The sequence below is a fragment of the Arachis ipaensis genome, chromosome B08, assembly GCF_000816755.2.
Source record: "Arachis ipaensis cultivar K30076 chromosome B08, Araip1.1, whole genome shotgun sequence".
Classification (NCBI taxonomy): domain Eukaryota; kingdom Viridiplantae; phylum Streptophyta; class Magnoliopsida; order Fabales; family Fabaceae; genus Arachis; species Arachis ipaensis.
In genome coordinates, this window is record NC_029792.2 from 122,358,016 (window position 1) to 122,371,633 (window position 13,618).

Here is a 13,618-nt window from a genome sequence, read left to right on the forward strand (position 1 = left end):
TCCCCAACAAAATGGCATTGTAGAAAGGAAGCATCAACACATTTTGGAAGTCACAAGAGCTTTAATGTTCCATTCTAACATGCCAAAGAAATTTTGGAATTTTGCAGTAGCACAATCAGTTCACATTATTAATAGAATTCCTAGTGTGCTATTGCAAAATCATTCTCCTTATAAAATTTTGAAAGAAAAACAGCCTGATATATCTTACCTCAAAGTCTTTGGATGTCTAGGATTTGCTTCAACAAATTCAGCTCATAGATCAAAATTAGATCAGAGGGCTATTAAATGTGTGTATTTGGGTGTCAAAGAAGGTGTCAAAGGGCACGTTCTATATGACTTGAAAAGCAGAAATATTTTAATGTCAAGGAATATATCATTTTATGAACATGTATTTCCTTTTTCATTGCAAAATTTAGTTGACAATAACATTGCTATTGATCCTGCACCTATTACTACATTAAACAATCTAGCATTTGATGATCCATTTTCTGAATTTCATAGTAGCATTAATTCTCATGCATCACCATCAGTCAATCATTTAGATGAACATCAACATGAGAATATTATACCTGACATCATGCCTGCATCTTCACAGTCCAGTGATTCACCACATCTTAGCATGGCATCTAATTCACCTCAAGAGATTAGGAAGTCTACAAGAAATAGAAAGCCCCCTGCATATCTAGAGGATTATCATTGCATGCCAGCTGTGTCATACACCAATTGTTCCTCGAATTCAACTCTTAATTCACATCATTCTCATCAAATTTTCTTGGAAAATTTTGAAAACATGTTACATGAGCAAACAACAAATTTCTTTGATCAGTCCACAATTTTATTTTTTGAGTCAGAATCACCTTCACCCCTCCTCCCAATTAATGCATCTTCAATTCTATCCACCACACATACTTCTCAACTCAAACACAAAGAGCCAAAATGCTATGCCGAGGCCGTTTGTGATCCTAGTTGGCAGGAGGCTATCAATGCTGAATTAACTGCTCTAAAGGAAAATAGAACTTGGACACTTACCAAGCTTCCTGATAGAAAGAAGGCTGTCGGGTGTAAATGGGTGTTCCGGTTGAAACTAAAGCCTGATGGTTCAATTGATCGCCACAAGGCCAGGCTGGTTGCTCAAGGGTTCACCCAGACAGCAGGGGTGGATTATTTTGAAACATATAGTCCTGTGGTGAAAATGAATACCTTTCGAATCCTCATGTCCATTGCTGCAGTGAGAGGCTGGTTTGTCCACCAATTGGATGTCAACACAGCTTTTTTGCATGGTGATTTAGCTGAAGAAGTATATATGCGCCTTCCCCAAGGTCTCCAACTACCCTCACCAGATTTGGTCTGCAAATTGGACCGTTCTCTTTACGGCTTGAAACAAGCCAACAGACAATGGAACACAAAATTGTGCACCACACTACTTCAAGCTGGATATTCTCAATCACGACATGACTATAGCTTTTTCACAAAAACAAACAAGGGCAAATTCACAGCCATTCTGGTGTATGTCGATGATTTAATACTGGCTGGAGATGATATGTGTGAAATAAGGTTCATCAAGCAACATCTACATGATCTCTTCAAGATCAAGGACATTGAGGACCTGCAATTTTTTTTGGGACTGGAGGTAGTTCGAAGCAAGGGGGGAATTGCAATATGTCAAAGAAAGTATTGTATCGATCTACTCCAAGACTACGGGTTAATGAAAGCCAAGGCAATCTCAACTCCAATGGACTACACCAGCAAGTTGACAAAGAATACTGGAACTCCGCTTAGCTCAACATCTGAATATAGAAGGTTAATTGGAAGATTACTCTATCTAACCAATACAAGGCCAGATATATGTTATGCGATTGGAAGATTAAGTCAATTTTTGGAGTGCGCTACTGACAAACACTTTGAGGCAGCTATAAGGGTACTTAGATATCTCAAGAATGAGCCAGCATTGGGGCTGTTCTTTTCATCTCAGACAGATTTGGAGCCAACCGATTTTTCAGACAGCGACTGGGGCACCTGTTCGGACACAAGAAGATCAGTATCTGGTCATTGCTTCTTCATAGGTACTTCTATTGTGTCCTGGAAAAGTAAAAAATAAGGTACAGTAGCCGTATCTTCATGTGAAGCAGAATACAGAGCTCTTGCTATGGCCACTAGGGAGGCCCAATGGATTACTTACATCTTAGAGGATTTGCAAGTGAAACTTCAGAAGCCAATTGCTATGTATTGTGACAGCCAATCAGCCTTGCATATTGCGGCAAACCCCGTCTTCCACGAGAGAACCAAACATATAGAGATGGATTGTCATGTTGTTAGAGATAAATGGCAAGAACAAGTAATCAAGTTGTTGCCTATTACCACAATTAACCAAACAGCTGACATATTAACCAAAGTATTAGCTCCTAACATGTTTCAAAAATGTTGTAGCAAACTCAGAATGGTTAATGTCACCAATTCTGGTTTGAGAGGGGGTGTTACGTGAGCTAATGAGTCATGTGTAGTGGTTAGCAAGCCAATTAGTTAGGAGTTGCGGATATAGGCAGAAAATTAAAGTGAATCAATTCTTTTAGCAAGGCCCGTTTTGGATCCGGTTTAACTGGTTTGGTCCATCCGGCTCAAATTTGGGCCAAATTCTTTGAAATTGGTGTCGAAATTCTCATTTTAACGAGCTCTATCTTATTTTAATATTATATTTACATTTTTAATTTTTCATATTAAAATTTAATTTCTTGACTAGTTATTCGCTAATTTCATGGGGTTTACATATTTAGTATGAAAAAGAAACATCATAATATTTAGCATAAGAAATATCCATGTATATTAACTTACCTTTGTTAAGACGGGTTTCGAAATCGGATCCATTAAAAAGTTGGCAGAAATTGGCTAGACTCTAGTTAGTTCTCTAGCAAAACTCAATATTGTTTATTAAAACAAAAAATATTTTAGATACTTTTATATAGTTAAAAAAAGACATTAAAAACAGTTAAAATTATTTTATATTTTTACAGTAATAAAATATAAAAAATCATTATAATTTATTTAAAAAATACATATATATATATATATACTGAAGGCACCGTCCATTCCAGACCTAATTTTGATCAAAGCCATTAGCTCTTCTCGCAGCCACCGGTTCCCGCCGCTTTAGTTCCTCTGCTTCTGCCTCTCCTCGCTTCTGTCAACCAGATTCTTCTCAACAAATTGAACCAAAAATACGACTTTTGGTGTTCTTCTTCTGTTCTTGATTCGCAGGTTTCGTGGTAGCCGAAAAGAAAATTAGTTTTGCATTTTATATTTCCTACGTTTTCAACTTCTAATTTTTTAGGAGGGGCCAGCATGGATAGTTGCTACCGTTGTAGCCATGGATGCTGGGAAGGATGAATGGTACTATAAATCTTGCTGGAGGTGTTCCAAGAATGCATGGGCAAAGGGAAGTTATTTCGGTGTGAAAACTGCAAGGAAGGTGCATACGTGAGGTACCTAAATTCATTATCAGTAGGTTTAACCTAGATATATACAGCAATGATTTAGATTTCAGAAATGTGGCCAATATGCCAGCATGGAGATTTTTCTAAATTAGATGTGGTTTCATTGACAGATATAAGTTGAATGTATATTTGACTGATGTCATTGGCAACTTTTGTACACTTGAATCTTTAACACATCCAAAAATGAAAACAAGGGATCAGTTTTGGGTCTTGCAACTGAAAGGAGTATAGAAAAATGGGGAGAGCTCCTTGCTGCTAGAAAATTGGATTCAAGAAGAGTAACAAATTATCAATTTGCATAAAATGCACAAAATTAGGTAAAATTCATCGGTTTCTTTTTGCAAATGATTGATAAAAAAATATTATTTGTAGTTGCAGGTACTAAACGAGGATAGAAATTGTATATCAATTGAGTTCTCTTTGTCATGGAACTTTTTAATTGAAGTGGGAAAGGAAGCCTCTTTTCTATTTGTGCTACAGTTTGCTTTTGTTTGCAAATTAATGTTTATGTTTACGGATGATGTGCTTAAAGTATACTTGCTTCTAAGATATAAAACCTACTTCAAGTATCATAGTTTTCTAAGGAGCTAATTAACCATTTCTGTGCACATGAAAATTGAAAACCAAATTAAGCATACAGGTACACTGGATCAAGATGCTTATGTTTGTGAATGTTTGCTACTCAGAGAGGTTGGATTAAGCTGATTATACCTTTTTCTTGCCTCAATTTAAGATATCTAAAGCAATGTTGCTTAAACACTGCTCAAATCCGAAACATATTTTTCAACACAGAAATGTGCACACCCTCAAGGAGACAATTCTTGGGCAGATAAAGGGATGTGTGACAACAAAAACACTGGAATTTGTCTATGCCTCCATGATCAAGACCAATGCCAACCAAGATTGCTTCTTGATGAACCAGTTTATAAGTGCATGTTCTCTATTTTCTTGCATAGATTTAGCAACTTCAGCTTTTACTTGGATGGAAAGTCCTAACGCTTGGGTTTATAATGCATTGGTCAGAGGCTGTGTTCATTGCTGTCACCCAAACCAAGCGTTACTTTATTATACACATATGTTGAGGAACAACGTCAAGCCTACCAGTTATTCGTTTTCATCTTTAGTTAAGGCCTGTACTTTGTTGATGGATTCAGTTTCAGGCAAAGCTGTTCATGCCCATGTCTGGAAACATGGATTTGATTCTCATGTGTTTGTTCAGACTACGCTCATCGAGTTTTATTCAATTTTAGCCGAGCTGCGTGACTCCATAAAGGTGTTTGATGCTATGAATGAAAGAGATGTTTTTGCTTGGACTACAATGATTTCTGCTCATGTTCGAAATGAGGACATGAATTCTGCGCGCCAGTTGTTTGATGAAATGCCTGAAAAAAATATTGCTACATGGAATACCATGATTGACGGGTACACAAAATCAGGGAATGTTGAGTCTGCTGAAATCTTGTTCAAGCAAATGCCTTCTAGAGATGTTATTTCTTGGACAACCATGATGACTTGTTATACTGGAAACCAAAGGTATGGTGATGTAATAGCACTTTTTCATGACATGATCAACAATGGAATGATCCCTGATGAAGTGACTGTGACCACTGTCATTTCAGCTTGTGCCCATCTAGGAGCTCTTGAATTGGGAAAGGAGGTACACCTTTATTTGATGCTGAATGGATTTAATCTTGATGTTTACATCGGCTCTTCGCTTGTTGATATGTATGCAAAATGTGGGAACATTGATAAGTCTCTTTTGGTGTTCTACAAATTGCAAAGGAAAAACCTGTTTTGTTGGAATGCTGTGATTGATGGGCTTGCAACACATGGATATGCAGAAGAAGCATTAGGTATGTTCGGCGAAATGGTGAGGAAAGGAATCCAACCAAACGCAGTTACATTCATTAGTATCCTAACTGCTTGCACCCATGCTGGGTTCGTAAACGAGGGTCGTCGCTGGTTTATGAGCATGATGCAGGATTATTGTATTACTCCTCAAATTGAGCATTATGGATGCATGGTTGACTTGTTGAGCAAGGCAGGGTTGCTTGGGGAAGCTTTAGAGATTATTAGAACCATGACATTTGAACCTAATTCCTTTATTTGGGGTGCCTTATTGAACGGGTGTAAGCTTCACAAGAACTTGGAGATTGCTCATATTGCAGTTCAGAATCTGATGATTCTTGAGCCGGGTAACAGCGGGCACTATAGTCTTCTTGTTAACATGTATGCTGAAGTAAATAGGTGGAATGATGTTGTGAAGATCCGGAAAACCATGAAGGATTTTGGCATAGAAAAGAAATATCCTGGGCATAGCTGGGTAGAAATCAATAAGAAAATTCATCTATTTGCAGCATCTGATAAACATCATCCATTGTACGGTCAAATTCACTTGTTGCTAGCTGAACTCGATGAGCAGTTGAGGCCAGCTAGCAATGTCTACGATATGGAGCTTTTTGTATAATGACTTGGACTCTTTAAGCAAGAGTCTTTAGGAGTTAGAAGGAATATCATTGTATCAAAGAAAGGTATAAAATGTGATGAAATTTGTACATAGCTAAACAGTTGAAGAGTAAGCCCAAAAGAATGCTTAGCTTCCTTTATGTGCTGTTAATTATTGTCTTTTGGCAGCTGATATAAGTTTGGTCTATACGAGGCTTTGATTCATTGTTTTATGAAAGACCTTGCATTAACGGGATTTATTATCTCGATGTATTTGATGATTGATATGTGAGTAAAGTACCAAAATTACCCACAAAGTTCATGTCACTAATAAAATTACTTCTAAAAGAATGTTGCTGAGAAAACTACTTATAAAAGCCAAAGAAAAATCGTCCAGAGCTCCCAAAACGTTTGATTTATCTAACAAGCTTGCTTGTGTTAATTGTGGCCTACAAATTAAAGAGACTTTAAATTTAAGAAAGTCCCAAATTTAATAGAGTTTATAGCCCATCCACAATAGATGGGTAGAAATTATAGAGGATATTAGCAAGTTTTATCTAATGAATACAATTATAAAAAGAAAAATCATAATTATGGTAACCATGCATGAAAAAATAGAGAAAATGGTGGTAACTAAAATAGAAATACTGATGTAAATTTTGTAATTTTAAGAAAAAAATATTTAACGAAAGTTGCAAATTAACATGTGATTATCACATGGTTAACAAAAATGTTATGTGCATACAAAAAAATCATTCACCAAATATTTGTGTATTAATACATATATTGTTTATCTCATTTTTAATATGTATTTTATATTCTAACATATAATCATGTATTCTATACAAATGACTAATTTAGTAATTGACTTTTTATGTACAAATAATATAATTACATAGTTATTCTAACAAAAAGCTAAATTTTGTTCTTCTAATTATAAGTTACTGTAATGTAACATTAAAATTTAGTAGCTAAATTAGTTTTATAGTTTATCAAATTAGTTTCTTAAAGTTAACATTAACTGGTCAATTTACAAAAATACTAATTACATTTACAATTCAAAATTAAAAAACTAGTTTGCTCAATTTAAAAACTAAAAAAATTAATTTAATTATCGCATAAAAAAACTAATAGACTAATTTAATTATTATCTCGTATGTATGAAAAAAACCACATTTTTTTTTTCATTGCCCATCCCCCGAAGAACAAGCATCCACTGATTCCACTCTTAACAAAAAACCCACTCAACGTACAACACTCTTTTTTTGGGTAGAGTGAGAGATACGGGATTTTGTAACACCATAGAGAGCGCACTTTCAGTATCAGGGTGTGGTTCAAAAACTCTAACTCTTACAACAATCTTGGTCACTGATTTTGATTTTGGATCCTATGTGTTTTTGGACAAGGATTTTGGCTATCTTAATTCGAAAATAGATTTTCTCAATTTCTTTTTTCAATTATTGGTAAAGCTTCATATTTTATCTTACATTTATTTTAAGTGGGACAAAAAAATATTAAATTATAAAAAATCATATTTTATCAAACAATTAAAAAAAAAATTGGAGAGAATTACTATAGAAATCCTAAGAATTTGAGCAGCAAATGTAAATGTATTAAGTTTTTGAGCAGCAAATAGTCATGATATGGTCCTGTAAGCAGAATATCTATTTTTTGGGAGTTTGTTTGTTTGGTCTTGTGTGTTTTGGGAACTTTGTTCAACCAAATAGAACATCAGCATTATGATATGGGCTTTCAGCGTATGGGCTTCACAAGTTCAGTGGTGGACCAGTAGTTGTTGGGCCTATTAGGGTAGGGTTCAGAACCGGGCGGGTTATATCGCGAAGCTTCCGACCCATCTATCATCATGCTCTTGGTGGTATCGTGCACTTTCTCACTTCCTCTATTTCCTTCTCCGTTTATACCAATTTATGCTCTTTTTTCTTTCTTTCTTTCTTCCTTGCTTCTTCTTCTTCTCCTGCTGTAACTCCCCAACAACACAAAAACCTCAATAACACAAACCACACCCTATCTCTCCCTTTATATTAACAACACCAGATCACTAATATTAATAATTAATCACCGAGTGGATCAAAAGGTTCCTTCGGAGCAAATAAATTTTCGCACGGGCTGGGGACATGATGAGAGCAGCAAATATGGCTCTGGAATGTGTACCTTATCACCCTAACTACTAGCTCTAGATCAGGAGAGGAAAGAGCCCTCGGTTTTTCTTTTCTTTTTAATTTTTTTATTTGCACTTTTCTACACTCTTTTTGATAAACTCCATGGAGGACCAAGCGAATCAGAACCAAGGCCAAGGTCCTCCACCGCCGCAGCCTCCACCACTTCCGGCGCCGGAATCTGAACCACCGGTGGAGGAGGAGGAAGAGGATGAAGAAGACGATTCCAAGAAAGAGGAGGAGGAACTTGTCGCCAAGGTTAACAGGCTCATGGAGAAGATTATCTCTGCGCCCGATAACCCTAAGCCCGCGGTTCTCCACGCCCTGGCCTCTATCCTCGAAACGCAAGAGTCACGGTGTGTTTTGGCTCTTTTCTTTCTTTCGTTCGTTCGTTCGTTATTGTTATTGTTTAAAATTCGCGGCGGTTTTCAGTGTATTCGTTGTGTTTAGGTTTTCATAGAAAATATGAATTCAATTGTGTTTTTATTGTACCTGTATATGATCATTGATGCTAATGTGCCGTTGATGATTTATATTTTGGAATGTAGATACATGGAAGAGAATGGTTATTCTTCTTCAAGTAATGCCCGTGCTGCCCATAACATTGGGCGCCTTGGGAGCTTAATTCGGGTATTTTCACCTAAATGGTCTTTTTTTAAAAAATCTCTTTGATGGAGCTTTTAATGGAGTTAAGCTTTGATGTTAAATGCTAAAATAGAAGTTATCTGATCTGACGTGACCATTGTCCACAGGAAAATGACGAGTTCTTTGAGTTGATATCTTCGAAGTTTCTGGCAGAATCGACGTACTCAACTGCCGTTCAAGCTGCCACTTGTAGACTTCTCTTATGCTGTTCACTGACTTGGATTGTAAGATTTATTTTTCATGCGTAGTCTTTTTTTTTTTCCAATGTATGTTACGCAAGATGTGATAGAGTGTAAATGCGCAGTATCCTCATGTTTTTGACGAACCTGTACTGGACTGCATCAAAGAGTGGGTGCTGGATGATAATGGTAGACTATCTGCTGAAGAGCAAAATCTGAAGCATAACTCAGGGAGAAGGGATGCCTCAGATTCTGAAATGTTGAAAACCTATTCAACAGGAGTTCTTGCTGTGTGTTTGGTTAGGTATGTTACTGAATCACTAGGCAATTTCTTAGAGTTTAATCACAAAAATCTGGCTTATTTTACTGTGATGTATTATTATTATTATTATTATTATTATTATTATTATTATTATTATTATTGCATGTAGTTCAAGTGGATGATGCTCCTTATCTTGCTTATCCATGTATGTTTAGTTCTAATTTTCTCAATTTTGCTTATTAATAATGAATGGTCTCAGCGGAGGTCAAGTTGTGGAGGATGTATTGACATCTGGATTGTCAGCTAAGCTCATGCGTTATCTCCGTCTGCGTGTGCTTGGTGAGACAAGTAGCAGCCAGAAAGAAATTACTCATGCAACAGATAGTAGGCATGCATCAGGGAATAGTTCAGTCAGAGTTAGAGATGATGGTCGTGGAAGATTTCGCCAGCTCTTGGAACCTTGTCATTTAGATGATTCACGGATGGTTGATGATAGATCTTTAGATGATGTATCTCTTGAAAGGGGTCTTGATAAAAGCATTAGTGGACAAGAAGATTCCTGGGTTGATGGCGAGCCCCCTGACTTGCTTGGCAAAAATGCTGATATCCGTGAGGCAGATGCTGATGATGAGGATAGATGGCACTGTACAGATATAAGTGATGGAAGGATGAAATATGGCGAGCATGATGACAATTTGAGAGATGATTCTTCGAGAAGGCGCACAAATCGTGGATGGGGAAGATCCAAAGGAAAAGGAAGGGTCAACGAAGGGACTGTAGAAAGTGAAGCCATTGTTTCATCACCTGGTTCTGGTAGTCGACTAGGGCAGGGACGTAGTGTCAGAGATAGGACCATGCAGAGGAATGTCGATGTTAGAAGGGTGCCTGATTCTAAAAAGAATGCTAGGACAACTTCAGATGCTTCTGTTTTGGAAAGAGGGGATAATGATGATTGCTTCAGAGACTGCCGTATTGGAAGTAGAGATATTTCTGATATTGTTCGGAAAGCAATCTGTGCTGCTGAAGCTGAAGCCAGATCTGCCAATGCACCTGATGAAGCTGTTAAAGCAGCTGGTGATGCGGCTGCTGACCTTGTTAAAACCACAGCTTCGGAGGTATGATAATATTTGGATTCAAATGCTAAAACTGTAGTAGTTTATACTTTGCATTCAAATGTTAAAATTGTTGCTTCTAATATTTTTTCAGGAGTTTAAATCCACTAATGATGAGGATGCTGCTGTTTTGGCTGCTTCAAGGGCTGCATCCACTGTTGTTGATGCTGCATCTGCAGTTGAGGTTTCAAGGTATCCTACGCATATTTCATTGTTTTATGTGCATGATCTCGGTGCTTACATGACAACTGCAAGGATAGTAGGATAATACTTTTAGTCATGGTAATTGCCTAATTGGTTATAATGTTCTTCTCTGGTTGGTCGCAGGAGCTCCATTAGTATCAATACTGAAACAGAGAATGTGAGTGGCGCAGAACCGGAAATTGTTGAGGATGTTGAAGAGTACTTCATCCCAGATATCCAATCCCTTGCACAATTGAGGGAAAAGTATTGCATTCAGTGCCTTGAGTTACTTGGAGAATATGTAGAAGTTCTTGGCCCCGTGTTACATGAAAAGGGAGTAGATGTATGTCTTGCTCTTCTGCAGCAAAATTCCAAACATCGGGAGGCATCCAAGGTTGCTTTACTGTTGCCTGATGTCATGAAGCTGATATGTGCTTTGGCTGCTCATAGGAAATTTGCTGCACTATTTGTGGACCGTGGGGGAATGCAAAAGCTGCTAGCTGTCCCTAGAATGGCTCAAACTTACTTCGGCCTATCGTCTTGTCTATTTACCATTGGTTCCCTTCAGGTACTTACTTGTTTAATAGTCATACCTGATGAGTTATAAGCCCAATAACACTATATCAAATCTTGTAATTTCAGGGAATAATGGAAAGGGTTTGTGCTCTTCCGTCAGACGTCGTTTTTCATGTTGTTGAGTTGGCTCTCCAACTCCTGGAGTGCAACCAAGATCAAGCGCGCAAAAATGCGGCATTGTTTTTTGCCGCTGCATTTGTCTTCAGAGCAGTTCTTGATGCTTTTGATTCTCAAGATGGATTACAGAAATTACTTGGTCTTCTAAATGATGCTGCGTCGGTAAGGTCTGGAGTAAATTCTGGAGCCTTGGGCTTATCAAGTGCAGGATCTCTTCGGAATGATCGATCATCTGCAGAAGTGCTGACATCATCTGAGAAGCAGATTGCCTACCACACTTGTGTTGCTTTGCGACAATATTTCAGGGCACATCTCCTTTTATTAGTTGATTCAATTCGCCCAAACAAAAGTAACCGTAGTGCTGCTAGGAACATCCCAAGTGTAAGGGCCGCGTACAAGCCACTTGATATCAGTAATGAGGCCATAGATGCAGTATTCCTACAATTACAAAAAGATCGGAAGCTTGGTCCTGCATTTGTAAGAACTCGCTGGCCAGCTGTGGAGAAATTCTTGGCTTATAGTGGCCATATTACTATGTTGGAATTGTGTCAGGTATGATACCTTCAGTTTGTGCATCAATGGATATTGTAATTATTGTAGTTTATCTATTTATTGTTCATTTGGTTGTTTGTAGGCCCCACCTGTGGAACGATATCTGCATGATTTGCTCCAGTATGCATTGGGTGTTCTGCATATTGTGACTTTGGTACCTAGCAGTCGTAAGATGATTGTAAATGCAACACTAAGCAATAATCGTGTTGGTATAGCAGTGATTTTGGATGCTGCAAATATTGTTAGTAGTCATGTGGATCCGGAGGTAAGTGTCTTACGGTAGCAACTTTAGTGTTTAGTACCCTAATTTTTTGTATAGGAAGTTGTTAGACATTTTTTTGTGCCTGTTCCTCTAGTATATGATATCTCATTTTCCTCAGCATATGCTTCTGCATTTCAGATCATCCAGCCAGCATTAAATGTTTTGGTCAACCTTGTTTGCCCTCCACCTTCAATCAGCAATAAACCTGCTTTGGCTTCACAAAGTCAACAGTCTGCTTCTGCCCAGACCTCAAATGCTCCACCCTTGGAGAGTAGAGACAGGACTGCTGAACGTAATAACCCGGATAGAGTGGCTGCTGTTACCAATCAGACTGATCCTAGAGAAAGGAATGGGGAATCCAGTGCTGTAGATCGAACAACAACAATATCTAGTTCACAAACACTGAATAACACTCCACAAACTCCTGGTTCTGCAACAACCTCAGGATTAGTTGGCGACCGGAGAATCACTCTGGGTGCTGGAGCAGGTTGTGCTGGCCTAGCTGCACAACTAGAACAAGGATATCGTCAAGCAAGAGAAGCTGTTCGTTCTAATAATGGTATAAAGGTTCTTTTGCATCTCCTCCAACCTCGCATATATTCACCACCTGCTGCTCTAGATTGCCTTCGTGCTCTAGCATGTCGAGTCCTACTTGGATTAGCTAGAGATGATACAATTGCACACATATTGACGAAGCTTCAGGTGAGAAACAATCACTGATTTTATTGCCCTTGATAATTCCGCTTAACTTCTACTTGCGAATCTGTTAAATTCTATTCTTATGATGCTTTTAGAAATTTGAAACAAAATATTGTGGAAATTCAAAATCCAAATTTGGTGGCTGTGTCCTAGGTTGGGAAAAAGCTTTCAGAGCTAATTCGCGATTCAGGCAGCCAGACAACTGGAACAGAGCAGGGCAGGTGGCAAGCTGAACTTTCCCAGGCTGCAATTGAGTTGATCGGGGTGAGCGTCTCCACTTTTTTGTTCAGGAGCTAAGTTGTGTTTGCTTCAATATTTTTCTTGTGCAATTGTTTTCATAAAAAAGTTTTCTCTCTTTTTTTCTTTTTTCAGTTTGTCTTTTTGCTGCAACTAATCCGATTATTTACCCCTTTTTTTACTTTTTTGGTATTGGGTTTTGATTGTTGTCAAGGAGAGTGTGTGTGAATTTGCTTTTCTATTTGTGGTCTTGAAAGATATTTGAACCATGCTGCTAGCTAGTCAGCTAGTCTCAGTTTTGAAATTTTAAACTCTTACTGCAAACTTGCCATAAATTAAGAAAGCTTATTGTGTCAAAGTCTTTATCACACATTTTAGGCGAAAAAAACTCAGTAGGTTATAGACATTCTAGGTTTTATGGGCATTAGAATTCAGAACTCATGCTTAACAAAGATATATCCATATATATATCTTCACTTCTAAGAGGCTGGAACTGAAATACTGACATTTATATTGAAATTTATTTGTAGATTGTGACTAATTCAGGGCGTGCAAGTACATTAGCTGCTACTGATGCAGCTACTCCTACCTTGAGGCGCATAGAAAGAGCAGCTATAGCTGCTGCTACTCCTATTACATACCATTCAAGGTATTTTTTTTTTTTCAGTTGATCATTCAGAATTT

At 37.7% G+C, this 13,618-nt stretch overlaps 2 protein-coding genes across 15 annotated transcripts in view; both read left to right on the forward strand.

Annotated features, from left to right (window-relative positions):
- On the forward strand, positions 3,065 to 6,196 carry LOC107613695 (pentatricopeptide repeat-containing protein At1g06143). 8 transcript variants are annotated; one of them, XM_021109950.1, is made up of 4 exons: positions 3,065 to 3,252; positions 3,326 to 3,476; positions 4,122 to 4,178; positions 4,281 to 6,196. In XM_021109950.1, exons 2-4 carry the CDS (start codon positions 3,421 to 3,423, stop codon positions 5,953 to 5,955), a joined length of 1,788 nt encoding a protein of 595 aa, XP_020965609.1. In that variant the 5' UTR covers positions 3,065 to 3,252; positions 3,326 to 3,420; the 3' UTR covers positions 5,956 to 6,196. The 8 variants fall into 8 exon arrangements, with proteins under 8 accessions (XP_020965609.1, XP_020965611.1, XP_016171290.1 ...); XM_021109952.1 differs by having other exon boundaries at positions 3,336 to 3,476; XM_016315803.2 differs by lacking the exon at positions 3,065 to 3,252 and adding an exon at positions 3,599 to 3,805 and having other exon boundaries at positions 3,327 to 3,476.
- The window catches only part of LOC107612709 (DDB1- and CUL4-associated factor homolog 1), an 8,905-nt gene continuing 3,113 nt past the window's right edge, over positions 7,827 to 13,618 (forward strand). Inside the window, exons 1-12 of one of the 7 annotated variants that reach the window (XM_016314421.2) lie at positions 7,827 to 8,466; positions 8,652 to 8,740; positions 8,863 to 8,979; positions 9,060 to 9,238; positions 9,456 to 10,311; positions 10,403 to 10,500; positions 10,636 to 11,059; positions 11,134 to 11,736; positions 11,819 to 12,001; positions 12,137 to 12,700; positions 12,851 to 12,961; positions 13,465 to 13,583. In XM_016314421.2, coding sequence (XP_016169907.1) covers positions 8,322 to 8,466; positions 8,652 to 8,740; positions 8,863 to 8,979; positions 9,060 to 9,238; positions 9,456 to 10,311; positions 10,403 to 10,500; positions 10,636 to 11,059; positions 11,134 to 11,736; positions 11,819 to 12,001; positions 12,137 to 12,700; positions 12,851 to 12,961; positions 13,465 to 13,583 — 3,488 coding nt within the window. In that variant the 5' untranslated portion in view covers positions 7,827 to 8,321. The other 6 variants (XM_016314420.2, XM_016314419.2, XM_021109956.1 and 3 more) reach the window with 6 other exon arrangements.